Here is a 21,665-nt window from a genome sequence, read left to right as displayed (position 1 = left end):
GAATCCTGACTTGTTCTCCGTTGTTCCAAAGTGCAGGAGATGGAATAATGATTAAATTACTGGAAGATACATTCAAGCGTAACTTGGGACAGAAAATACTACGATAAGACCACCTAAACAGAATTTCCTTTGCTGGACATTTTTTAAGCAAAGGCTGGGTAAAGATGTGCTGATCACAGAGTTGGGACTTGAGCTAACTGAATCTCTCCAATTTTTTTTTATTTTATATAATTTTACAAAGCATAATTATTAAAATATCTTAACGTTACCTATATTCTATATTTTTGTGCTTCATTTTATACCTCAAGCAGCTTTCATTCTCATGTGTACAGTAGCAAAACTGTATCTTCTTTATAATACCAGTTAGTACCAGTTATTATGAGTGAAATGAATGAAATAAATACCATATGTGTGGAAGGATACATATATAGGGGCCACATGTATATGTATTTTATGTTATGGATGATTTAGAATGCCAATGAAAGAAAATATATGGCTACTAACATACAGTATTTAATCTGTTGAACAAAAATATTGAAGACATTGATTCACATCTAAATAACATTAGAATAGGCAGCTATATTGCTGTGCAAAAATCTATCCTGTGCTGCACAATTCCTTCTGCAGTTCTACATATATATATAGAATATGCTAACCAGAATAAATTCTGGGTAGAAAATTCACCTTTTATTTATGATGGATATCTGAATACATTCAGAGCAAACAAATCATTTTGACAAATATATTAACTTTATTTGCTCTCCATTTATTACAGTGAAGATCTTCATAGTTACTATCATATCCTAAAATGCAGAATATACAAGTTTAAGATAAGTCATTGGAATCAGAGTATGGTCATGCATGCTTTTTCCTTAATATTTCCTTCAGCAGTATGTTAATCTGCAATAATTAGTTCTTCTGATCTGTTTGGTAAATACAGAACTAAGTTTCCTATGCTCACCACTGTTGATGGCAATGGCAGAATTTTTTATAGTGTTCTGATAGAAAAATGTATTCAGAAATGTTCAGTCACTGAGACAACCAATATAATATAATAAGCTTGCTGTTGCCTATACTCATGGTTCTTAAGGATGGAAAGGTACTATTTTTTGTAATGCTATAACTTTTAACAATTGTCTGCTGGTCTTTCTCAATCCACTATAGGTTGTGAGAGCTGCCGAGGAAGCAGCTTCCACACTGGCTAGTTCCATCCACCCAGAACAGTGCATCAAAGTCCTTTGTCCCATCATTCAAACAGCTGACTATCCAATTAATCTGGCTGCTATTAAAATGCAAACTAAAGTCATTGAGAGAATCTCAAAGGAGTCATTACATCAGCTCCTACAAGACATCATCCCTGGATTGTTGCAGGTATGCTTCTGTGAATGGAATTGTTCAGTTGCTTTAAGCAGCAAATATCATTTTTATTTATTTTATGTTGGTGTCTCACAAATGATAAGACTTACTAAATTGAATGAAATAATAGTAAGAAATTAGAATGTAATGCATTTTCCTTGTATATGAGGAGCCTTTGGGCTAAGGACCTGTTTCAACCTTAAATCCATCCAAAGCCGCCACCACTCTTTCTGTCTTTGCCACCATGTTGCATCTTGTTGGGTGGAAAAGCAAGTTGGGGGCCGAGATAGTAAAAACAGCTATCAGTGGAGTCAGCTTTCTGTGGCTCCGCAGGGCAATTCTCTTGATTTGAAAAACCATGCTCTTTTGTATGGAACACGTCTTTGCACAGAAAAAATGGATGGCTTCAAGGGCCAGTCCCAACCCTAACCCAAGCAGCTTCTTGGATGAGAAGCGAAATGTCTTCAAAGAAAAACAACCATGGACATCCATGACCTAAATGTTTGAGACTCTCCATATACTTCAAGGGCCAAGGGAGGATTCCTATCCAATCCTCCTACATTCATCCTAGTTCTAAATTTAAAAAGTTTATTGAATCAATCTCTCTGCTTCTTTCCCATTTCTGCTTTAAAAGCCTTTAGATGTGGCATCCAGGAAGACCTCCAACTCTCACATTTTTTTTCAGGCCAATTTGCTATTTTCAGACAGACAGCAGTCAGAGAATGGTTGAGTTTCCGTTATCACCTTCACTAAATATTTCATTCAGGCAAGTTTTTGTTTAAAGAAATTCATTCTGGAAACTCTCAAAACTACAATCAGAACAGTCGCTTTGAACCTCCCTAGTTGTTTGATGAAGAAAAGTCAGTTTCTGCTAAATGGTTACAAACAGATTAAGTAAGCTCTAATCCTGTGACAGCGTTCAAGTAAATTTCTTGGAATCTATTTCTCTCTCTTCCTCCACCCCCACCCCCCTCATCTCCCTTCCTCTGAGGCACAAGGCTCTTTACAGTCAATCTTAGTATCAGATAAGTTTCTCTCTGCTTTTAACTGAGGGTTTATGAATCACCTCTCCAATAAAAGGCTTGAAGAAGTGGATGGTAAAGTTAATATAAACTCTGAGAATACAGACATTGTTGAAGAGGTTCCAAAGAAGTCCTTTATTTGCACTCATTGTCTTTCTTGCCTCTCACGAGCTAATTGAAAGTCAAAATGGCCAAAGGGAATTCTGGTCTCCCAAAAGGCTTTTCAAAGAACAAAATAAAGTTGGGGGTCAAATGACATCTTTGTTTGTTGGTTTCATTTATAAAATGTCTCTTCAGTGGTTTGTTGTTGTTTTTTGTTTTGTTTTGTTTTTGAACCAGTCTTAAAGCACTAAAGGGTACTGGTTATTACTTTTACATAGCATGTGTCAAATTACTTGTGAAACTGCAGATAATTGACACATAACCCATTTGTTTAGTGACTGTTCAAAGTTACAGTGACTGTTTTTCACACTTATAACTGCTGCCGTATCCCCTTAGTCATGTGATCAAAATTTAGACACTTGGCATTTGTTGTGTATTTATGACAGTTGCAGTGTCCTGTGGTCATGTGATCACCTTTTGCGACCTTCTGACAAGTAATGAGGAAGCTAGATTCACTTAACAACCTTGTTACTAACTTAACAACTACAGTGCTTCACTTAACAACTGTGGCAAGCAACACACACTTAACCGCCTTAGCAACAGAAACTTTGGATTCAGTTGTGGTCATAAGTCAAGCACTACCTGTAATGTCTATATCAAGTATCGTAGTAAAGAACAGCTTAGCCCCGTGTGTGCTTGTAAAGAGTATGGAAAGGAGAGTGACATAAATGTGATATTTCTCAATTACTTCAACAGATGGGTGGGTGTTCGCCAGGGATGTTTTTTCTCTCTGTCTGTGTGTGCATGTGTGTTGTGCATTTTCTCTGCATGTATGTGGGTACTATATGTTTGGGTGGGTATTAAGTGTTTTTGCTGTCTTTTGTGAATTCTGGGTTGTGGTACAACTGCCTGTTTATTGGATGTTAAATTCTGGATGATTATGTTTTATTTAAGGGACACGATGGCTCAGTGGGTTAGGCCACTGAGCTTGTCGATCAGAAGGTCGGCAGTTTGGCGGGTCGAATCCCGAGTGCCGCGTAACAGAGTGAGCACCTGTTACTCGTCCCAGCTTCTGCCAACCTAGCAGTTCGAAAGCACGTAAAAATGCAAGTAGAAAAATAGGGACCGCTCCGGTGGGAAGGTAACAGCGTTCCGTGCGCCTTTGGCGTCTAGTCATGCCAGCCACATGACCACGGAGATGTCCTCGGACAAGCGCTGGGTCTTCGGCTTTGAAACGGAGATGAGCACCGACCCCTAGAGTCGGAAACGACTAGCACGCATGTGCGGGGGAACCTTTACCTTTACTTTTATATTTTATTTCTCTTATTTTTTTTAACTTTGTTCCTCCTAACCCTGAGGGCTGGCACACTTATGCCTTCAGTGGATTGACAAAGAGATTGGATGGGCAGACTGCTTTGGGCTCCTTGGAGAAAGGCAGGATAGGAATTGAATACATACAGTACATATATAAAATGAAAACAAATAAGTACCACGTCTTTTGGGTCTGATATAACAAATAATAATGAGACTGAACTAATATGCTACTGTGTTTCCCTGAAAGTAAGACCTACCCCCAAAATAAGCCCTAGCTAATTATAACAATGAGACTTAATATTAGTTTTAACTGGAGTTTGTTGAACATCGTGATCTGATTCTCGCATAATGCAAAGTTGCTACGCATGATTTAGAAACTATAATGATTGGTTCACACATTAATAGCTACATATATATTTGTTTAAACTTAACTGTTCTTGCCTAATCCCTAGGTTTCATAAGCAAGTATTGATGCCTTTTTAGAATTTACAGTTCTTATTCCAAAGGGTATCTAAGGGGAGATTGTACAGCACAAGCTATTAAATGTATGAAGAGTTATTTTTCTCAGCAGAAAAATGATCATTGGTAAAAAAAAAAAATCCTAGTTCCTTTATTCCATTGTAGACTCGAAAGGCCATTTTTCATGTTTTAAAAATGAAGTATCAGTTGTTTTTTATACAGGTTAGCTTGTATTATATGGTTTAGCTTTGAACTACTTGTTCAGTCCCTCTTGTTAGTCCTTCCTTGCTCTTTGTGTCAGATCCTCTAACTCAGGCATGTCAAACTCGCAACATCACGTGATGTCGCGTGACGTATCATTATTTTTCCCCCATTGCCAGCAATGGGGTGGACACACTTTTGACGTGACGCGTCCAACCCGTGGGCCGGCAGTTTGAAATGCCTGCTCTAACTAAATGGTTTAAGTTGCATGTTTGAAAATCAGTTCATTTTTATGTCTTTTAGTCATTTAGCATGTAAGAAGCATGAAATAGTCCATTTAGTCTGACCATGTGTTTAGTAATTTGTAAGATATATTACATAGTGGTACAGTGAGAGATAGGGACGCGGTGGCTCAGTGGGTTAGGACGCTGAGCTTCTCGATCAGAAGGTTTGCAGTTTGGCGGGTCAAATCCCGAGTGCCACGTAACAGAATGAGCACCTGTTACTCGTCCCAGCTTCTGCCAACCTAGCATTTGGAAAGCACGTAAAAATGCAAGTAGAAAAATAGGGACCACTCCGGTGGGAAGGTAACAGTGTTCCGTGCGCCTCTGGCATCTAGTCATGCCGGCCACATGACCACGGAGATGTCCTAGGACAAACGCTGGCTCTTCGGCTTTGAAACGGAGATGAGCACCGGCCCCTAGAGTCTAAAACGACTAGCACGCATGTGCGGGGGAACCTTTACCTTACAGTGAGAGAAAAAATTATTTGATCCCCTGCTGATTTTGTACATTTGCCCACTGACAAAGAAATGATCAGTCTATAATTTTAATGGTCGGTTTACTTTAACAGTGAGAGACAGAACAACAACAAAAATTCAGGAAAATACATTTCAAAAAAGTTATAAATTGATTTGCACTTTAATGAGGGACAAGACTATAGACCTATTAAAATTATAAACTGATCATTTCTTTGTCAGTGGGCAAACATACAAAATCAGGGGATCAATTTTTTTTTAGTCTTGTCATAGTTAATGGAATTAATAGAAACCATAAAAACCATGTAAAAAACATAGAGTTGGGTAAGTTAGGGCAGCAAGTCATCTTGTCAAACTGGAAGAGGATATTATGCATTCAGATGTCTAGAAATGTAAAACATAGCTATTTAACCTCCTGCTTCATTTGCAGAAAGGAAACCTAATCTGATCTTGCCTTATGAATACTGTTCCCCAGTAAGGGCTGTAGTAGCAGATAAGAGTGGGGGGGGGGGGGGAAACTAGATGTATGGGCTAAAAATCCTTGTAACCGTCTCCCAACAGAGGTCACTCTGAGCCCAAGGCATAAGCAAAACATGAGTTCAGCATGTCTCTCTCTTTTTTATTACTGTCTTTTCAAAGAGTAATTTAATAGAATATTTTTACAATTATATTATTTAATTACCATGTACAGGCCAGATGCCCTTTACAGGTAAGTCCTCAAGCTCCGAATGTAATGGAGCCTGCCCATTCCATTCGTAACTCGAGGATTTGTAGGAGTGAAATCTCATACCTTGAACGTGATTCACTCCCAGCTTTCGCCCACGCATTCGCTAATTTAATGCATGGGCAAATGCACAGCTCGTTAAGTGAACATAAGGTATCTCAGGGTGGAAAAGGCCATGGAGGGGCCTAGTGATGGAACAGGCCACTTGCTTCAGACCACTCAAGCCCTCCCCCCAAGATATCTCATGCTCCCTCCCTGGGGGGACCCCACAATTGCTCCCTCGGCCAATCCTGCCGCGCTGGGTGAAGATCTCTCTCCTCTCCAGCCTCTCTGATTCTTTCTCTGCTCCTGGCAAGAATGGACCTCCAGAAGCAGCCCAGATCAGGCCACTGGAGACACATGGAAGCATTACCTGGCCTCCTTTCTAGGAGGCAGCGGCCTGGAAAAGGCCTCCGGCGCCAGGATCGGGTTTCCAGAGGTCCGCAGGAGCATCCCCCAGCTTTCGTTCCATTTTCTTTTGCAGAGAACAGAGGTCTAAACTACCGTGAGATCACGCGAAATCAGTAGCATGAGATCTCGTGCCACTGATCTTGCGTGATCATGCGTTACTTTAGAGCTCCATTCTCTGCGAATGCACCAAAGCCCTGGAGCAGCCAAGAAAGCGAAGGATCAGTCAATCTTTGTAAGGTGAATATCCACAGGCCTAGTGCCTAGGGAGACCCAAGGGGGGGAGGGAGGGAGGGAATAGCCAAGGTGAATGTTGCAGTGCTACTGTGATCATTCGTAAAGGTGAACAACTGCCTTGGTGTGGGAATATTTGTAATTTTGGGACTTTTTCATAAACATTAGGGGGTGCTTATTGTTCAAACATTCAAAGGTTTGCTAAGGGAATGCTCGTAACTCAGGGATTGCCTGTATTGAAGCTCTGCTTCACTGCAGAATATAGCCTTCTCATAACTTAAATCAGGTGTGGACAACTTACTTTCTGATATATTACCACATAAGTCTGTCATGAACCAAACTGCATGCAATTAGTTAAAAAAAAACAGGTTACCATAGTCTATTTGAAACCTACTTTTCTCCTTCCTTTTGTCTTCATACAGACAGTCAAGGAAAGGTAGATCACTTTACCTGAGATCTGAACTGATTCATTGTAAAAGACGTATACAATTAGATTAGTAGGCTTCATAAAACCAAGGAATGGGACAATATACTTACGTGTGTGTTTATGTGCTTATTTTATTTGAGAGAGCAGTCTTTCCAAATAGCAAGGAATAGACCTACATGTTGTGATTTCTTTTTCTCCCATACCACAGTTCCTACATTTTCTTATAAAATTAAAGCAGGCTAACCAGTGCTTTTTTTTTGTAAAAGAAAAAGGTGCCGGAACTCACACATGTCATACAACCCGCCTTGCCTACCCTACAAGGTTCCATGCAAAAAAGGTGCCGGAACTCCGTTCTGAGCGTTCTGTGACAAAAAAAGCCCTGAGGCTAACAATCTGTGTGATAAATTGGAAACATTTGCTTACAAATAAGATTCCAGAATATTTCCCCCCCCCCAATACTGCTGAATTAGATCTGAGTTTTGGACTGAACCAATGAATTATTTTGAATCATTATTTTTTCAGACATAAATCTAATGACAAACATGTGCAGCTTCATTATATTTTGATCATTCCTAATTGTGATCTGAGCTGGTAAATACAAACAGAATAATATTCAAACAGATCCCCTGAGGAAACTAGGGTAGGGAGGAAAATGAAAATCTGAAAGCTAAAAGACAAGTAATCAAATTTAATCAATGAGACCTCAGATTTTCAGTTTGTTTTGTACAAACAGAATAAAAAAAGCCCATAGAAAAAGTATGGGAACTGTTGTCTGAACAGGACAGAAATATTACTGAACTTAAGTATCGTACTTCAATATTTGGTCCTAGTACTACATGAATCTCCATTTTTCTGCTCCTTGGCAGGCCATTCTGCTATTAATATTGTACTTTAAAGGACATATTATCACAGTAAAATTACTTAGAATCACAGTTAGTATTTGAGTTTTGAAAATTACAAATATAGGAATTCTTTACAACTTAAGGTTGATTGGGTCTTCCTGGAATTAATTAGCTACAATGCCGCATTACAAAGCTGAATGAGTTTCTGTTTATCTGCTAGAAACTAACAGGCTACAACAAAGTTTGGCCAAAGTTTGATTATGGAGAAAAAACAGCTTAATCCAGAAACTTTCGGGGCTTGGTTTTGTACTTGGACTTTTCTATCCATTCTGTGAATTTCTGTAAGTTAATTATTTAGTTAATTGGGCTCATATGTCATTCCAGTCAGTACCGACCCTGAGTGGCTTCTGTACTTAAAATATGTAAACAGGATTAAAATAGAAGGCATTCCCCCATCCTATACTTAATAATAATATATCTATATCGTCAAGCACCAAAAAACACTAATCAAATAAACAAACCCAGTTATCCCACCATATATATGTTTATGTGATATATTGTATGTGTGTGTGTGTGTATCAGTAAACCTCTTGTCACTTACTTTTACTTTTAACCTGAGGTAAAGTCTGTTTACAGTGAGGTAATAAGTACTATGTACTTTTTAAAAGGCACAGACAGATATGAACAGTGGTGCAGCAGTTTTGAGAGGGGTTATATTTAATATATCTCCTTTGGGGAACAATGTGATGTATCCATCTCATTCATTCATCCTTTGAGTTTCTAAAACTGAAAGAAACGTGTATTTTTATTCTCATGGGAGTTGATATCTTGCATCTAGGGTTATGACAACACCGAAAGCAGTGTTCGCAAAGCCAGTGTATTTTGCCTCGTGGCCATCTATTCAGTGATTGGTGAAGAATTGAAGCCTCATCTTGCACAACTCACTGGGAGTAAGGTATGTGCACCACTGCTTCAAAGTGTATTCATAGAATGAAAGGGGCAAGTGTTGGAATTGATAATTGAGGTTTCCCTCCAAAAGGACATAAAAGAAATGTATATCTCAGTCACTGATTTTAGTGGGTTGTTAAGTTTTATGAATGGCAAAGTATCTCCTTTACAGATGTATCTTTGAATCAGCTAAACAAGTGACTTCAGTTTGTCACACTTTTGGCAGATTTACACATAGAGCACTGTGACATACCCAAATTAGCAAGGAATAATTTCGAACCGAACAGGGAAAAAAAGTTTATTGAACTCATTTTTAAATCATAAGCATATTTGGCATTTCTTAAAACCTGAAACCATTGACTTATTTAATGTAGGGTATTCTAGTTCCAAATTTCTTATATATTATCCAAATTTATTTTGATATTTTTTTTTTAAAAAAAGTGTTAGTCATTGTAGGGAAAAGAATTCAGACCCGGGTCGATAGAGATGCTCTGAACCAGCCAGGCAGCCTCGTCTCTCTCAAAAAAACACCCTGAGTAACTGCCCGCTGAACTTTTATTCACCTCCTTTTTCTGAATACCAAATACAACATTACATAAACCCCATCAATCTCAAAAAAATAGGATACATAGTGATAATTGGATAGTAGTGAGAACTTCTCAGGTGCCTATGAGATCATTACAAAAACAAGATACTAAAAGATATATGTGAAAGCTCTATCATAGTGTTTCCCAAACCTCCCACATGCCTTTCTGTGTGAACCAGGAGAGTGTGCTCATCACTGTAATTCACGTAGAGGCCGATAAGAAACGTTTGGGAAAGCTGAAGGTTGGGAGGCCAAAAACTGGCCGTTCCCACAGGTCATATTTGGATTTATAAACTGAAGTGCTTTGAAGATGTTACCTAGTTTGGTAATGAAATGTCTACAAAAACAAAAAAAAACCTAAGATCAGAGAGCATCCAAATAATTATGGAACAAAGCAACTGCTTTATCCATATTTTTGTCATTTTGCTGTTTTTTATCAATTAGATTCATTTTGTGTTCTTTTTAGAAAGTTGCTAATAGATGATTAAGAGTATCTATCCTATTTTCATCCTGTGTTTTCCAATATAATCAAGCACTTGACAGGATTTTAAAGAAGCCAAATAATAGCTGTTTAAATGAGCCCACATTAAAATATTACCCAAGCAGAAGGATTAGAATAATATTGTATCCCAGAAAAAAATATATAGGAAATCAAAGTTTCCTCATAACTTGCTCCACACATTTACCGTATTTTCCAGCGTATAAGACGACTGGGCGTATAAGACGACCCCCAACTTTTGAAATGATTTTCATGGGTTAAAGTCTTATACGCCGGAAAATACGGGTAAGTAGGAAGTCAGGGCTGCTTCTCAATTAGGTGAAGGTTTATCAAGAGCTTTTGGCCTCGAGATCAGCTTTGCTCTGCCTCGCCTAAACCTCGTCTCCTCTCGCGTTGGCGCCCCCTTCTACTTCAGCCACATGCGCTGGCTGTTTCGGCCAGGAGTGACGAGCATTGTGGCCCAACACTTCGGGAAGGCACCAGGTCTGAAAGAAGGCAGTTCTTTCCGTAGGTTAGTTAATGAACAGGGCGGCGGAGGGCAGGTGGTGGTGGTGAAAGAAACGGGCTCAGCCCTGCACCGCAAGTTTGAGATTCCCTCAAAGAAAGCCCCGAGTTTCCAAGTAACTAGAAACCAGAAGGAGCCCTGCGTGGCACTGAGATCGAGAAGCCCGTTTACCCTCCCCTGCATTTTGCTGTGCTTTTCTAAAGTTTTCCAAGAAAATGCAAACTCGGGGATTTTCCTCCTTTCACTTGCATACGTTATTGCTGGAGCATACAGAAAGGGGAAAAAGAAATAAAGGGGAAAACCCCTGCACATATTATAATATTTATTTTTCAAAAGGCTGCCTTCTACTTCAGGGCGGAGGGGCGACCCCGGGTTGCTGAAGCGCCAGCTTTCCTCTGCAGTCTGCCTGTCGCAATTCCCGAGCTGCGCCTTCCCGGGGGGGGTGTTGCTGTAGGTCTGGCCATGGCACCACGCCCTGAAGTCGAACTCCCAGGGTCGGGTGAAGCTCAGCTCTGCGCAAACATGTCAGGTCAGCCTCCGCCTGGCTTCCCGTGCTCCCTTGAGCTCTCGTGCTCGCCGAGCGCCAGGGGCTCGGCACGCGCTTGACTCCTGCTCCCTTCCCCAAAAAAAAGGGGGGGTCTGCTGCCCTAGGACACCGGTAAGCTGGAGCCTCAGCCTCGGTTGGGCTGGTCGGTTTATTTATGAGGAGGCCGTCTTTCGCCATTCTTGAGCGCTGGATTTGTCCGTTTCCACTAACGTCTCTGCTCCCGAGGATTTACTATTTTCCAGCGTATAAGGCGACTGGGCATATAAGACGACCCCCAACTTTTGAGAAGATTTTCATGCGTTAAAAAGTCATCTTATATGCCGGAAAATACGGTAATTAAAATTAGAAAAATGGTCTCTGCTTATATCAGTACTCTCTAATGCAATATACATTCTTTAAAAATGCCTGCGTTTTTTCTCACTATAAAAACATTTAAAGATACCGTATTTTCCGGCGTATAAGACGACTTTTTAACCCATGAAAATCTTCTCAAAAGTTGGGGGGTCGTCTTATACGCCCAGTCGTCTTATACGCCGGAAAATAGTACATAAATCAATCGAGCGCCCCCGTTCTTGCAAAGCAACTTCAAGCCTCCTTAGTCCAGTTCCCCCCTCCAACGTGACTCTCCCTTCCCACCCCCAAGAGCCTCTAAACCCCTTCCCCTCCCCCTTGCAAACTCCAGACCCTGGGAGCAGCAGGAAGCCCCTCGCCCAAGCGGTATCTGAGCATAAGCAGATTGCACTCGGCCGTGCAGGCTGCCGAAAGGTGGGGACTCGGAGTTCCCGCGGTGGTTGTGGCTTCTGGCGTGCCGTTTGCAGAGTCTGGCCTGGAAGAGCACGTCGTGTAAACGCAGCTCTTGCGTTTATTCCAAAGGGTGGGTGGAAGGAAAAGCCCCTTTCGGGTCCGGCGTGGCTGCAAGTCAGCGACCCCTCTCACTGTGGAGGAAGCAGGGCAGGCTGGCGTCGGGCGGGAGCTGGCAGGGCAGTCCTGCGCACGCGCGCGCTCCCTGGCTGCTAAGGAGTCCTCGGGGAGCCGTGGCAGGCGCCTCACGCCCTTCCCTCTCGAGGTGGCACCGGCGGAGCCATCCGGCGTCGGGCAGGAGCCGGCAGGGCAGTCTTGCGCATGCACGCGCTCCCCAGCTTCTAAGGAGTCCTCGGGGAGCCGTAGCAGGCGCCTCACGCCCTTCCCTCTCGAGGCGGCACCGGCGGAGCCGTCTGGCATCGGGCAGGAACCGGCAGGGCTTTGCACCATCTGCATCAGACGGGTCTGAATCGGGCTTGTGTCGGACACTTGGCAACTGGCATGTAAGTATTTTCCGGTGTATAAGACGAAAAATCTTGAAAATCTTCTCAAAAGTCGGGGGTCGTCTTATACGCCCAGTCGTCTTATACGCCGGAAAATACGGTACTCATTTTGAATCCAGTGATAGTAACAGCTGAAAATAACATTAAAGATGAATAGATGTAGAGCTGAACAAATTAAGAATGTAGGATTAGTAGTGTGCAAATTACCTTTAACTGGTTTTAAACAATTTATTTTGAAAACTAATTTGAAATTTGGGCACTGACAAGATTCTATTGATGGCAGGCGAAGACAAGGCTCAAAGGTTTCTTTCAAACTTTGAAGACCACCCATTCTTACTTTCATATAAAATAATGCAAGCCACAGCAAGAGACAGATATAAGAGACCAAAATCCTTTGCAGTGCCAGGACATTCAAAACAGTATCGGGTATGCCAGGAGATGTGAAAAAGGAGAATTAAGAATCAGCATGGGCATTAGGCACCTTGAAAATATATCTTCTCAGAATGCCAACAGCCTCCTTGTTTCCACAGATTAACAAGTAAACAGGAGCTGGCAGTTTCCACAGATGTTAGCATGTTAGCAAGTAAACAAGGAGCTGGCTCCAGTGATGCTCATGTGCATTAAGTTTGCTGATCCTCAAAGTGATTAAAAACTAAATTAAAACTCATCATGATATGAATGGTAAAGTTTGAAGGGTGGCCCTTTCCTTATGTATTTGATTAGGTGATCCTGAATCTACTTGCTTAGGATAAATGAGCTGAAATCTGAGAACACAATTGTAATGGGAATATGATGGAAAAGTAGTATCAGTTATACTTTTCTTAGTATGAGGAGTATGAAAGACATCTGGATTTGATCAGCCTGTCAAGCTTTCTATTTTTTAACTTCAGAAATGAAGAGCAGAAGCTAACATGTGGGTTTCTTATAGGTAATGTCAAAAAAAAAGTCTACAATAAAAATATTGCAAAATAATTATAGAATTTTTTATCAAGTGCAGCATTACATCCACCCTAATAATACTGATACTGTTCTACGTGCAGGAAAAATGCACAATTTCACTTTTGGGGGAGAGCTACTTCAGCGACTGCTCCCTTGATTGTGGCAGTATACAAGTAGTAAAAATAAATAACAACGACCTGCTCTGAAATGAATAAAATAACTAAAAATTGTGAAAGTTACTCTTTTTTTGTCTTTTTTTCAGATGAAGCTCTTGAATTTGTACATAAAGAGAGCCCAGACTACCAACAGCAACAGCAGCTCATCCTCAGACGTTTCTACACACAGTTAATGGAGATCTTTGGACATATGTGTAGACATAGAAACAATCAGCTGTGCCTCTCAGAAACCCTCCCCTCATCAGCACGCTCCATCTGCTGATGGAGGCCATGCAAATATTTATTGCAATCAGTATTTTTAGTCCTTTTAAAGCTTTTTATTGTAGGAGATTCTTGGAATTGAATATAAGGGGAAGCAAGGCCTGGATTGCAGTTTTCATTAAAAACAAGGCAATAGTGTACTGTGGTTAAATACATTGCAGTTACATACTGTCTCTGCTAAGATCTGAAGTAGTCCCAGATGATGCATAACACGTTCGTATTTTATCAAACAGATTTCTTTGATATTGATGAAGAGCTTGAATTTATATTAGACTATATTTGTATTATAGTCACACTTTTAACTAGCTGCTCTAGTTTCCCCAATTTCTCAAGGATCATTTTAAAACTGAGCTTAAAAGTTGGAATGATTTGCATTTTTTTCCCCAGACATAATTATACAGGCTATAAAATCAAGCCCTTCGATTCGTTTATTTTAACTAGAAAAAACAAATAACAATCACCTACCTGCGTGGCAAAGGTCATGAAAATTCAAGAAATCCCAAGCAAATATGCAACAGTACAATCTATACAGGGCAATGTGGTTAGCTTTGTAGAACTGAATCAAGAGCTGCCTCTGCATGGACAACTCGGTTTACAATTTCTTCTCAGTGTATTTTCAACAAAATATTTGAAATTGCAAAGTACTCTTAATACTGGTTCTAACCTACCTGACACAGCTTTACTGTTTGTTTCTTTGTTTTAACAGAGCTCTGTTTTGTTACAGTATTTATGGTATTCCTTCTGTGACACAGATATCTGTTAGTGTGCACTGAGATTAAATGCACTGTAATAATACCTGTATACTGGTCAAGACCTAATGTTGCTGTCAGAGAAAAGTATCTCCTAGGAGATATGTGTGAAATTCTATTTCTGCTGCTTCAATGTTCCATGAGAAAATGTGCTTTCCAAAGCTCTGATTGGCTTCCTGGAGCTGCAACTCGGATAACCAGGCCTTCCTTCCTTCCTTCCTTAATAAAGGACTTCTTTCATTTGTCGACAATGTTCCTTAGTGTGACAGTTGTTCTCTTTAACTTTCAGCTCCACTGATCAGGAGTCCTCCAGACTTAAGAGTACTTCAAGAGGATAGCCTCCTCCTGATCCCATTCAGCCTGAATTATTTATAATGGTTTTTCTGCGCCTAACATATCTTATCAAATTGTTTTCATCGTAAGATTATCACACACGTACCTTTATTACTTCTGGCAGTGCTCAAAGGGCTAGCTTAATCTGCAACAATTTACTTTCTTTAAAGCTGTACAACTGGGGAATGTAAGATGTATTTAAATGCTCTGGGCAAAAGGATTCTTTAGCTATTACTCTGTCCATAACTGATGGAAGTAGATCTGCATGCTGCTGGCACACGAAAAGCAAGAGCCAGAAAAGAGAGGGGGGGGGCCTCCCTCTTTCCCCAGCACGGTCCAGATGTGCTCATCTACTTTGTCTCTTGCTGCCTTCTTAGACAGGGCTTTAACTTTTTGAGAAAAACCGATCTGATTTCCTTCAGGGTCTTCTCCATTGACCCTTCCCTTTTCAGGCCATTATATCTGAAAATTCACACAGAACAACCTGCCTGCTGCTTAGATGGGGATGCCTCTGTTCTCACAGGGCCCATTGGTGTATCCAGGACAGGAGTCTACAAATCCGGAGCAATCCCTTTCACCATCTAAATCCTGTCCGTTCCTTAACGTACTGCTGAATTATCTTGAGGCATGTGGCTTTCTTCGAAAAGGTACACTGTGTGTGCTTGCTGGACTACAATACAACCGAAGATTTTTCTATCACTTCTTGTTAGCTCTCAGTAACCTGTATACGTAATGTACCATGCAACCTTGTCACATAAACCTTTCTACCACCCTCTTGACCCCTTTATTTATCAAGTGTAATGGTTCGCATTAAAGGACAACAAAGGAAATATTTGTAGAATGCAGAAAAAGTTTACTAACAATAATAATGTTATAAACGGGAAGGACAGGCTGGCAAAGCTTTTCAAAACAGTCAGGCATCAGAAGGTTTCCTGGCACAGTGTTCACGCGCATGTATTTAATTTTGATTTTGGGTTGGTTGTTTTATTTTCTTTCATTTTTTGCGCTTTGTCATGTTACATCCATATCTGTATTTATATCTTACTTGTTTCACTTTGAGCGTATCATGGCAAATGTACAGATGTTTTTATGTTAACATTTACATGATAGAATTTGCTAAAAAAAATAATAAAACTTTCTGAGTTTGCCCTAGAATAAAAGAAAATTAAATTTAAGCCCTTACGGGAGCTTCCTTCTTTGCATTCCCTTAATGATGAAAGAGAACCTTTAAGATCATGTTGATGAAATGCTTGTACTAAACATAATTTCTTAACCTCCAAATTACATTTGAATCACACATGCACCACCTTAACTCTGCATACTTTCAGAAAATAGCTGTGTGTTTGAGATCAGGTGTTTGGTCAGGGAATATGACCAGGGCATAAAAGATGCATCAGAAAGCAGTCCTTAAAGCCAATCTAAATGGTCATTTTTATAGGGAAAATGAAATGTAGAAATTACACGTTACATTTATACACCTAGATTATATTAACACGCTATGAATTGATCTGCCATCACAATCACAAAATTCCATCCATATACTTGTCGCATTGGATGCATTTTCCTTGCACAAAACCTTTGCAGATTTCAAAGAGTCTTCCTAGAACAGTTCTACCTATATTTGATAATTGAAAGTGAAGAGTTTCAAGCACCAAGAAATTAGATGACCTCTTAGAAGTAGTTTGTGCGCGTGTGTGTTTTTATAGCTACAAAAAATTTGATAAACCTCTGCGTTGGTACACCACTGGAAATTCTTATTCCTGTACTGACCTTTCGATGATAGCATGTTAATGTCAAGCAAGCCAATCTGATTTTTATCCTCTATAACTGAAATGTTTACATGCAACTCTTTAGTTCCCAAGCTAGGAGAACAGGTTGGAAGAGTTGGCAATCCAGTGATTTCTACAATCACAAATACTAAATCAGATACATAGAAATTCCATCCTTTTTTAAGGAACTGAATGAGTACCTGCTAAAACATAGTAATGGGCACCGAGTTTCTTCTACAAAGGGGTTAAATCAATTTTTAGTTTTTGTAATACCTGAATGTTGCAATGAAAACAAGAAGCAGGAATTAAAAAGCCTTAACAAAGCATTGCCTATTAACAAAACAAGCACTGAGAATCAGTTACATTGCATCCTGAAAAAGTCTACCCACAACACAATTGTGCAATACAGATGGTTATTTCTTTTTCAAACACAGAAAACTAAAGTTAAGAATAATGGATATAATTAGGAATTGATAATAATAACAATTAGGAATTGTTAAGGATTCCGATACTCCTACGCACATAGGATTTTACATAATTTCTCACTCTGAAATAATTTCCATCATAAGATCTGTATACTGTATATTTTGTAAATATTAATGCCAAGAGAATAAAATGAATGACCTTTTAACAAATCTGTCTCTATGTATGCATTAATGCAAATGGAGACAAGATTCTCTGCATACAGGTTGTGACTTCATTCAAAATTACAACAGTGCTGAATGAATGGACTTGCCATCAGTACCTGGAGTTACAGCTGTTGCAGCACTCCATGGTCACATGATCAAAATTTGGGCACTTGGCAGTCCACAGTTACAACTACAGGGGTGCTTCAACTTCTCCCACCTGCGTATCTGCCCCTGCCCCCCAGCTATGCCCTTTTGACCGACCTGGGCCTCTGCACTCCACTGCCCCAGCTGATCTTCACCATCTTTTTGCTTTCATTGCTGACCCAGTTGGGACTGGGCTTCAGCCATGAAAAAAAATAAAAGCCAAAAGCAGACCCAGAGCTATGGTGCCAAAATACCCCTTCGTGCTGCTGCTGCTGCAAAAAAAGGGGGGGGGCAAGGATTTGCAGGACATGCTTCCAAGGGGGAAGAAGTTGCAGGAGAGTGCAAAGGGGTCTTGGGGCACACTGCACTTTACAAGTTTCTTGCAGAGGAGCATTTTAGCATACTGTGGTTCTGGAGCTGCTTTTCGCTCCCCCCCCCCCCGCAGTTGAAGCTCAACCTGGCCCTGTCCAGGAGAGTGACACAAAGGGGCTTTATGATGTACTGTAGTTATCAGGCTGCTTTTTGCTTTCAAATTGTATTTATTTAGCAGCCTGACCTGGCCCAGGAGCCAGACCAGGCACATGTCATCAACATTGGGAACAAGAAGAGAGGACAAATACAGTTTCCTGGTTCATGACAAGCAGCCCCGGAGTTGCACGCACCTTTTTTTTATTTTGGGAATAATCTGTAGATATGTAGACTGGCATAGTAACCAGGAGCAGAGTCCTACTTTTAAGTCCAAACGGATGGTATCAAATGAAACATACTTGATTGCACTGGAGTAAAAGGCTTGACATCCTATGACAACTTTTTTCTCAGAGAAGATATACATTGGTTCTTTATATCTGCCCCCAATTTTCACTAGTTTGGAGCCTCAAAAGCAGTCACCTTTAAGAGTACTTTGGAATTAGAAGCTTTCAAGACCTATTTTGTCCCTCTAGGATATTTTGTTGAGCTTATACTGTATTACATGACAACAATTTGATTACACAGTGGTTTACAATAGTATAAAATAACTGTAAAACAAGTTTAACAACTATTAGCCTACTGTCCTTTTAGAGCAGGGGTGTCAAACTCGCTGCATTACGTGACATGTGACGTATTGTGACTTTTTTCCCATTGCCGGAGCTGAGGTGAGCACGGCTTCTGCCTGACGCATCCGGCCCCTGGGCCAGCAGTTTGACACCCCTGTTTTAGAGTGATAATCTCAATTAAAAGCAGCCAACTCCTCCAAAGAATTGTATAACAATAAGGTTTTAACCTGTCTTCTTAGTGATAATTAAAAATGTTTTAAGTGTCTTTTGGGCAAGACTTTGAAGATATCCCTGAAAATGTATCTGTTCCCCTCCCCCAACCGTAAACATCAGAAAGAGGATAGTAATGTAGAGAAATTTGGTTCCTTTCAGGCGAAAAATAAAAGGATAATAGTAGGAAATCACGTTAAGACCAAATAGATTTTTTTAAAAATACCTGCCCAGAAACACTACCAAATCAACTGTAATCTCTAAAGAGTAAGTTAAAATATCCCAAACTGTGCACCTGACCACCTGAAGCCTAATCAGCATGTATGCTAAGGAGCCACCAATATAGACACTTCTGTCTTCCCAGAATGTATTTAGCCCTCTAATCCCAGTTTCATGTATCAGTTCAATACTTCTGACTTACCTAATGTAAATGAGAAGGGTAAGTAAGAACTAAGTGTTATCAGACTATTGATTTTGCCACTTACCAGAATTCTGCAGAAATGCTTTATTGCTTGATGTATTGTTTGAAATTTCCATCTCTTCTAGCCATGTTATACTGAACTTGTTCAGAAGTTTCCTATTCTGCCTGTGGAAAGAAGGACAATCAGAGTTCATACTGCATTATATGTCCCTAAACTCGGGCCATGGCCCACTACTGGGCCTTGAGCCTTTCAGAACTGAGAGATAATCTTTATCTTTATTGTCATTTTTTACTGTGAGCACAATGGCACACATCAAAAATGAAAGTTAGTTGCCCACTCTCAAAGTGAAACACATACATGACACACACCTAAAACATACTATAAACAACATAGGTATAGACCCACACCCCTACATATACATAACAATAAAATATTAAATACTGTCCATCTTGAATATATAATGGAAGGAAGAAGCTTGTATGGAATGAAACTATGGCTGAATCTGGATGTTCTGCTGCGGATACCACGAAGCCTCCTCCCAGAAGGTAACAAGGAAAACAGGTTGTGAAGGGGATGTGTAGTGTCCCAGACAATCTTGCGGACCCTGCTCAAGCAGCGCTTCTGTGCTATGTCCTGGATGGGAGGGAGGGAACTGCCAATGATCTTTTCAGCCATCCTCACCACTCTCTGCACCGCCTTCCTGTCTGAAGTAGTGGTGCTTCCAAACTGTTGTGATTCAGGGTCAGCCTGTGGGTTCGGCAGTTGGGTCGGACGACTCAGAGGAGGAGGGGGGTGTTGAAGACCTTGCTGAGTGGGTTGAAGATCTTGCTGATGATAGCCCTCAGCCAGGCCCCTCCCACTTGGTCACCACGGAGACCCAGCTGTGTGAGCCTGACAGTGTGGATGAAGATGACCCACAGCTGGCCCTGTTCAAAGACGCCCGACGCAGGAGGCAGTCAATTAGGAGTAAACAGAGGAAGGCAATGGGGCTTCTCGGAAGGAGGCAGAGAGAAGCCACGCCCTGAACTCTATATAAGGGGAATGTCTGGGAGGGCTGGTTTGCTGAACGCAACCGCTCGGATGGTTCATGTTTCTTAAAGCTCCTGTTTCTTGGTTCGTGTCTTGTTTGTTTTTGTAGCTATAAATTTGGCAGGCGTAATTCCAGCCTCTTGCCGGTTGTAAAGGGGTTGTCCCTGCCTTTTCTGCAGGGCCGGTAGCAGGCTGGTACAGAACACAAACCAGACTGTGATGCTGTATGACAGGATGCTCTCGATCGTCCCCCTGTAGGAAGTGGTCAGGACAGGGAAAGGAAGATGAGCTTTTCTCATTGCGATGCAGAAAGTGTAGGCGCTGCTGTGCCCGCTTCACCAGTTTCTCACTGTTTTCTCTGGGCCACAGAAGTGGTGGGCGAGTGTGCCCGTGTGTGCGCACATCCCCTCTTACTTAAGCAGTGGGTGAGCACATGCACTTGCCCTGCCGTGCACACAGAATAATCCCCTCTTCTCCTCTCCCCAGCCGATCCACAAAGCCAAAGCCGAAAAGGTTGGGGAACTTTGTGTTAAACCATCATTGGTCATCTGAAAGGTGCATGACATACTCAACAACCTAGCATTTCTGAGACAAGATCAGGCCAAAATATAGAGTGTAGTGGGTTTGATATTGGCTATTTCAATGAGGATCACAGGAAAGTATATGTTGGACCAAATCAACCACACTTTATCTGCTTACTATAAGTTAAGAAAGGCAAGCAGGAAGTAGAGTGCAATAACACAAATGCCTTTGCTACGGCAACTGAAAGCCATCACACAAAACAAGACCATGTAATGTTCTAAATGCACATGCAGACATTTACAAGAACACTTTGATATATACTATTAACTTTTTATGGGGATGGGATATGTCCTTTTTAAAATAAAAAAACAGCCTGTGATGTTTCTCACCCTGATTTGTAGCAATGTTAAAACAAATATGTAGAGACATAATACTCAAAGTATCTTGATGTGATTTGTCTGGACTGGGTAAGATTGGTTTTTAGCCCTGAGGCATTACAGAAAGCTCTGAAGTTTCCTGCATTGCAAATTGCATGTTTGGCAAAGTTGATAGAAATGCAAATTTTGAATGCACATGTTTCAATCCCCTTTACATCCCTTTCAATCAAAAGACTCTTCTAAAAAGCTTAAAGAAAATGGACGGCTTTATTATTTATTTATTTAATAGATATAGGGAGATAGTACTTCACTACAAACATATGTCAACCAACACAGTTTTTCTCCTTAGAATTATCCAGCCTTCCGCAATTGGGTAACCCTTCCAGAAGTTTTCAATTTCAGTTCACAGAATTCCCAAGTGGGAATTATGGTAGTTAGGTCCAAAACATCTAGAAGGCATCAGGTTGTGGAAGGCTAGATTAAAGAAATGACAAGTTTTGGGAGATAATAGTGTACCTTTTACTTCCATAAGCTTACACAATTTTAAAATAACAATATTAGATTCTATCATAATAGTCTTAAAAAATCTAACTGGATCTAAGTTAACTTTTCCAAGGAAAAGTATGTTATCCACTGTTCTTACCTCAAGAAGTCTAACCATAACTTTCATAGATTTTTTTTTACAGAACAAAATTATTAATGCCTTTCATGTTTCAATTCAGCCAATTATCTTGGGATGAATTTCCTATGAGACTGTGGTGGAAAAATACTTAAACGTATATAGATCTTTATAATTT

General features: G+C 40.5%; 1 protein-coding gene across 1 annotated transcript in view; it reads left to right on the top strand.

Moving 5' to 3' along the window:
* CLASP1 (cytoplasmic linker associated protein 1) overlaps window positions 1-15,915 on the top strand; it is a 219,041-nt gene extending 203,126 nt beyond the window's left edge. Inside the window, exons 36-38 of the mRNA XM_083349903.1 lie at window positions 1,165-1,371; window positions 8,724-8,840; window positions 13,476-15,915. Of these exons, the coding sequence (XP_083206029.1) occupies window positions 1,165-1,371; window positions 8,724-8,840; window positions 13,476-13,562 (411 nt within the window). The 3' untranslated portion in view covers window positions 13,563-15,915. The remainder of the gene's footprint in view (window positions 1-1,164; window positions 1,372-8,723; window positions 8,841-13,475) is intronic.
* Window positions 15,916-21,665: the final 5,750 nt, after the last annotated feature.

This window comes from Vipera ursinii (assembly GCF_947247035.1).
Source record: "Vipera ursinii genome assembly, chromosome: 1".
Lineage (NCBI taxonomy): Eukaryota > Metazoa > Chordata > Lepidosauria > Squamata > Viperidae > Vipera > Vipera ursinii.
Note: the sequence above shows the minus strand (reverse complement) of the source record. Positions and strands in the feature narration are given on the sequence as shown.